The sequence below is a fragment of the Cherax quadricarinatus genome, chromosome 31, assembly GCF_038502225.1.
Source record: "Cherax quadricarinatus isolate ZL_2023a chromosome 31, ASM3850222v1, whole genome shotgun sequence".
Classification (NCBI taxonomy): domain Eukaryota; kingdom Metazoa; phylum Arthropoda; class Malacostraca; order Decapoda; family Parastacidae; genus Cherax; species Cherax quadricarinatus.
In genome coordinates, this window is record NC_091322.1 from 8,507,557 (window position 1) to 8,513,556 (window position 6,000).

Genomic DNA, 6,000 nt, shown 5'->3' on the forward strand with positions numbered 1-6,000 from the left:
TATATCTACTTTCTACATGACTACCAGTTATATTTCTCCCCATCCTTCATACCTTGTCCTCACCATCTCTCTCTCTCTCTCTCTCTCTCTCTCTCTCTCTCTCTCTCTCTCTCTCTCTCTCTCTCTCTCTCTCTCTCTCTCTCTCTCTCTCTCTCTCTCTCTCTCAATTTATCTATCTATCTATCTTTATCTATCTATATATCTATCTATCTGTCTGTGTACTTACTTTTTCTTCAAACTAAAAGTCAACTATTTATCTTACCTCCCTTCTCTTTCATGACTCCTTCTTGCATTTTATTGTTTTTCTTTACTGCCTCTCCCCTATTCTCTTCGTCTCTCTCTCTCTTTCCCAGGAGATTGCTCAATAACCACCTCCCCGCCACTGCGGGAAATAGCTGAAGGATGACATCACCACCACCATCACCACCACCATCCACTAATAATATCGCCCAACACCGGTACCTATTAAGATTACCCATCAACCAATATCATCACCACTACCATCACCCACTATCATTATTAAATGATACTATAAATGTTGGTATCTGCAGAAATAGAAACAGCTGTCGGCATCCAGCAGCCGTCGGTATCCACAGCAACAAAATCTCCTATCAGGTTCCACAACAAAAAACAGCTGTCGATATTCACAAGAACAGAAACACCCGTAGACATCCTCGCGATCGTTAATAATGAGTACAAAATTTAGCCACCTTCTCACTGCATCTACTGTTATTGTCACTTCTCGTAGTCAGCCACAGCGGACCTTGTTATTATGTAACCACCTTCAAGGTGAGCAAAGCCTTGATACTGGTGAAAGGCTCTTCATCTAAGGAAATGAAGCTACCCTTCCCTTCCAAGGATCAAACCTAATTACCTCCCATTCCAATGTATGATCCCTAGGTGTTGTATATGGATCATACACAACGCCAATGTTCACCGTGAATTATGCTAGTGTGACTGTCGACCACGACCCCGTGGCAAAAGGGCATGAGAGAAATAGAGAAGGAAGATAAGAGGAGGAAACGTTAAAGTGAAAGAGGTGACTGACAAGAGCCACCAAAGTGAATGGAACTCATGTCTACCAGTGACCTTTAATGGGGAAAAAATGTACGTTACTGCAGCAAGAACCGAGGGAAATGTGGAAGTTGATGTGGGTGTCAGGTTTCTTGGAAGTAAACTTGATGTGGGTGTCAGGTTTCTTGGAAGTAAACTTGATGTGGGTGTCAGGTTTCTTGGAAGTAAACTTGATGTGGGTGTCAGGTTTCTTGGAAGTAAACTTGATGTGGGTGTCAGATTTCTTGGAAGTAAACTTGATGTGGGTGTCAGGTTTCTTGGAAGTAAACTTGATGTGGGTGTCAGGTTTCTTGGAAGGAAACTTGATGTGGGTGTGAGGTTTCTTGGAAGGAAACTTGATGTGGGTGTGATGTTTCTTACAAGAAAACTTTGTGGGTGTGAGGCTCCTTGCAAGGAAACTTGTGGAGGTGAGGTTCTTGTATGTAAATTTTGTAGGCGTAGCGTAGTGTTACATCAATGGCAGGGGTGTAGCAACTTGACGTGGCTCTGAGTGCATCTTGCTTATTCGTCTAAAACGCTGACGTGGGTGCAGGCGATTATTGTTATATTTATGTGGATCCGCTGAATCTGGGAAATGGGAGGCAATCAAATTTTATCCAAGTAGAGGTAAGCTCAAATTCCATGAATCAAGAGCCCATTGCCAGCATCGACATATCCTCCTTGTATGGGTAGGAAAGAGTTAATAAGGACGGGGTTATAGATTCTTAAAGACCTTGAAGCGTTTGTGGAAAGTTTTGAGAAGAAAAAATGGAAACCAGCAAGAAAAGGAAGATGGGGGAGACGTGCAACTACACGAGAAAAAGGATAAAAATAAATAAACGTGTAGTTACATATGCTATATAATGTAGAAACTATAAAATAGAAACATAAGTGTGGCTACTCACGGCTTCGGTACACTGGATCACATCGCGACAATCCGTGACAGCGAGCCTGAACCACTCCCCGGGTCCCTTGTTCGTACACAACGCCTTGGCGAAGGCTTCGGCTTCCTCCTCTGTGGCTTCGCTTACGCCCTGTCGCTTCACTCTTGTGCTGGATGCTGCAAGGAGGCAGACAACACTGTTACTTACACCATTCAACCACATGGATGTTAATGAGTAACGTTGATAATTATGTAAATACTGTTTTGGGGGAAAGAATAAAATATGAAAGATGCTGTAAAATACAAAAAGATACTTATTCTTTGTCTCTACTGTTTAGTAATTATATATATATATATATATATATATATATATATATATATATATATATATATATATATATATATATATATAATAATAATAATGAGAAATTACGCTTTATAAGACAAGTAGTCAATATTATTAGGTTAAATCATGCTTATTAACCATTGCTGTTTGTTTCCGTAATGTTTGCTTCACTTAATTTTTAATAATATCATTATTCCTAATTCATCATTTGCAATATTTATCAATGCTAATCTCTGATTCACTTTGCTACTTATTATTAACTCGTATATAAATATCATCTTTGTCATTTAACTCCATTCGGAGTTGGCAAGGGAAGGAGAGATTACCGCTGAAAAGATCGGGCATCAAAAAAAAAAAAAAAAAAGATTCTACCCTAGAAAGTTGTCGCTTGGCCACTTGCTGTGTGGGACGGGGAAATTTCTCTTACGAGTGAGGGCAACTTAGCTGCAGCCTCGACGAGCTGGCCTCGGGGCCTCGCAGATGCATACACTTCTGTCATAAAAAGTAAATTCGGAGGTTCTTGACGGTGAAATTGTATATAATCAAGCGTTGTAGGGATTGACTTTTTGTGTGAACGTACTATAATAAAGCAGCACTGGAATAAACTTTCTGGCCCATGCTTGACTTCTTACCGAGTACTCGAAGGCAAATTGCAACTTACTAGCAGTAAAATATGGAAAATATGACAAATTAAAACCCTCTTTTCAAGTTTATATTTTAAGGTGCGATTCTTTGATATCAGCGTTTATTTTCGATAAGCAATAAATAGAGAAAATCTTCGAAGAGTTCTCAGGGAATATATATATATATATATATATATATATATATATATATATATATATATATATATATATATATATATATATATATATATATATATATATTCACTTCATAAACAGGACCCTTGTGATAAAGCCGGTGCGGGTTTATCGGGTGAGGCCAGAGCGAAGGAAAGTGGGTCGGGAAGGTTGGAGAAGTTGGGTGGATGGGTGGAACGGAGGTGAGGGGCGGGGAAGGTTTGGGTGGGATTTGTGTAGATTGGGGAAGGGGGTGGGGGTTATCAGAGGGGTGTTGAAGGGGTGAAAGTGAGAGTGAGAGGCGACAATTGGTCTGGAGGCGCAGAGGCTCCAGCCAGACCCACTCAGCATGTAGAGAGAAATTTGACTACGACGTAGAATAATTCTATCAAGTGTGACAAAAAATAGCCTATCGTCTATGTTTCAATTGTGAATATAAAAGCTCTGGTTTGATTATCACACACACTCACACAGACACAGTATATATATATATATATATATATATATATATATATATATATATATATATATATATATATATATATAAATGTCGTGTCGAATAGGTAAAACTTGGGATTTCAGCTTAAATAGCAACGCTTTTCTTGCCGAATAAGGCAGGCGAAAATTTGTGTATGCAATAATTTCGCAAAAATCATTCTAAACCTAACGAAAAAAATATATTTCATTGTGTTTATTATTAAATTATTGTAAACTTATCTTAAATATATTTAGCTGGATTAGGCTAAATTAAATTGCGCTTGTTATAATAAGGTTAGGTAAGTTTTCTAAGGTTCTTTTGGTACAAAATTATTAATTTTTACATTAACGTAAATGAAAAAAATATATCTTTAAACGTATAAGAGAAATTTTTAGAAAAGACTGAATTTTAAATGAGTTCTTGCTAATTGACCAGTTTTACCTATTCGGCACGACATATATATATATATATATATATATATATATATATATATATATATATATATATATATATATATATATATATACATGTAGGTGGTAGGAAAATTTTCTCACTGCTCTTATGACAATTTTAAAGAATACTTAACAAAGTTGAGAAATTGGAGGAAGGTTCTCTCAACAATGTTTTTTGCAAATAAGTTAACTGCAATTTCTTATTATCGGCTTATTTTTTATTTTACTAGATGAAAGTAAGGTCGCAGACATGACGCGTGTATTAACAGATGTTACTGATCACACCAGTCCTCAATAGCAAAGTGGATGAGTCTCAAAATACGAACAGTTTTCCCTATTAAAAGTCAAAACTACTGTTTTCAGAAAGAAGCAAAAGTTCAAATGTGGGTTTGTACATAAATTTTGGAAATACGCAGCACTACTCCATTCAAGTTTGGTTTTTGGTGTGAAGATTATCTTTTCTTTTTATACGAAAATACAATTTTATCGCAAGTTCTCAGGTGACATATAATGATTAACTAATCTTGGGTGGTTACTGTGAAGAACGTTCTCGCTGGGACTGTGAAAGCTGTGACCGCCTAACATCTGGTGACTTCAACTCTCTAAAGGACGGGAGCCATTCTCACCTCCCTAATGTTTACGGTCACTTTTAGCATTCGTGAAAATGCTTTGCTTAGCCGGGTGAAGGTGAGACACTGGTTCACTTTCTCCTGATGCAATATGAAAACACTTGCAACAGTTTTTTTTAAGACTATAAAAAATGGATAAATCACTGGGCAAAACGACACACTTTCTTGATGGTAGTACAGTATTCACTGCGAGGGGGAATGGGGGCATCTTGACACTGAATTCCAGCCTTGTCACTGAGAGGTCCAGTACCCACTACTTACCAATGCCAAGAAGGGCAAGCGCTACCACCGCAACTCGTAATCTGGTCATGATGACTCCCAGCCACACCGTGCACTGAGCCGAGTTCCAGCCGCCGCCGCTTTATATACCCACGGGTGGCGCTACTCTCACGGCGGCCGCCCTCCAGGACAGCACCCGCCTGCCGCAGGACAACACACTCCCGTCTGCCACAGGACAACACGCTCCCGTCTGCCGCAGGACAGCACGCTCCCGCCTTCCGCAGGACAACACATTCGCCTGCCACAGGACAACACACATCTGCCTGCCGCAGGTCAACACACACTACCTGTCGCAGGACAACACACCCGCCTGCCACAGAACAAGACACTCGCCTACCACAGGACAACACACACTCGCCTACCGCATGACAAAACACACCTCCTGTTGCAGGAAAACACACCCGCCTGCCGCAGGACAACACACGCCCGCCTGCCGCAGGATACCCGACAGAGGGCTGCCGCAAGACAACACATACACCTCTGCCGAAGGACAACACACACCCTCCTGCAAAAGGACAACACACACCCTCCTGCAAAAGGACAACACACGCCTGCCTCCCGCAAGACGGCACACATTCATTATCAATAGAATAATTCCTACTTGACGCAGGAAAACACCTCTTTACCGAAGTATCGAACAAAATTTTCGCAGGCCATGCGCCTGAAACAGGACAGCTGCTTACCCCAGGACACCTACCTGCCCCAGGACAACTACCTGCCCCAGCACAGCTACCAACCCCAGGACAACAACCTGTCCCAGAACAGCTACCAACCCCAGGACAACAACCTGTCCCAGAACAGCTACCAACCCCAGGACAACTACCTGCCCCAGCACAGCTACCAACCCCAGGACAACAACCTGTCCCAGAACAGCTACCAGCCACAGGACAACTACCTTCCCATGCACAGCTACCAGAACCAGGATAACTACCAGCTCCAGGACAACTACGTGCCCAGAGGACAACTACCTACACCAGGACAACTACCTGCCACAGCACAGTTGCCAGACTCAGAACAACTATCTTCCCCAGGATAACTACCTTCCCCTGCACAGCTACAAAAACCAGACACAACTACCTACCC

At 41.1% G+C, this 6,000-nt stretch overlaps 1 protein-coding gene across 2 annotated transcripts in view; it reads right to left on the minus strand.

The window, feature by feature from the left end:
• Positions 1 to 5,052, minus strand: part of serp (chitin deacetylase-like protein serp) — a 29,449-nt gene extending 24,397 nt beyond the window's left edge. For both annotated transcript variants that reach the window (XM_053789681.2, XM_053789687.2), the window contains exons 1-2: positions 4,900 to 5,052; positions 1,959 to 2,113 (exon numbers count right to left, since the gene is read on the minus strand). In XM_053789681.2, coding sequence (XP_053645656.2) covers positions 1,959 to 2,113; positions 4,900 to 4,948 — 204 coding nt within the window. In that variant the 5' untranslated portion in view covers positions 4,949 to 5,052. The remainder of the gene's footprint in view (positions 1 to 1,958; positions 2,114 to 4,899) is intronic.
• Positions 5,053 to 6,000: the final 948 nt, after the last annotated feature.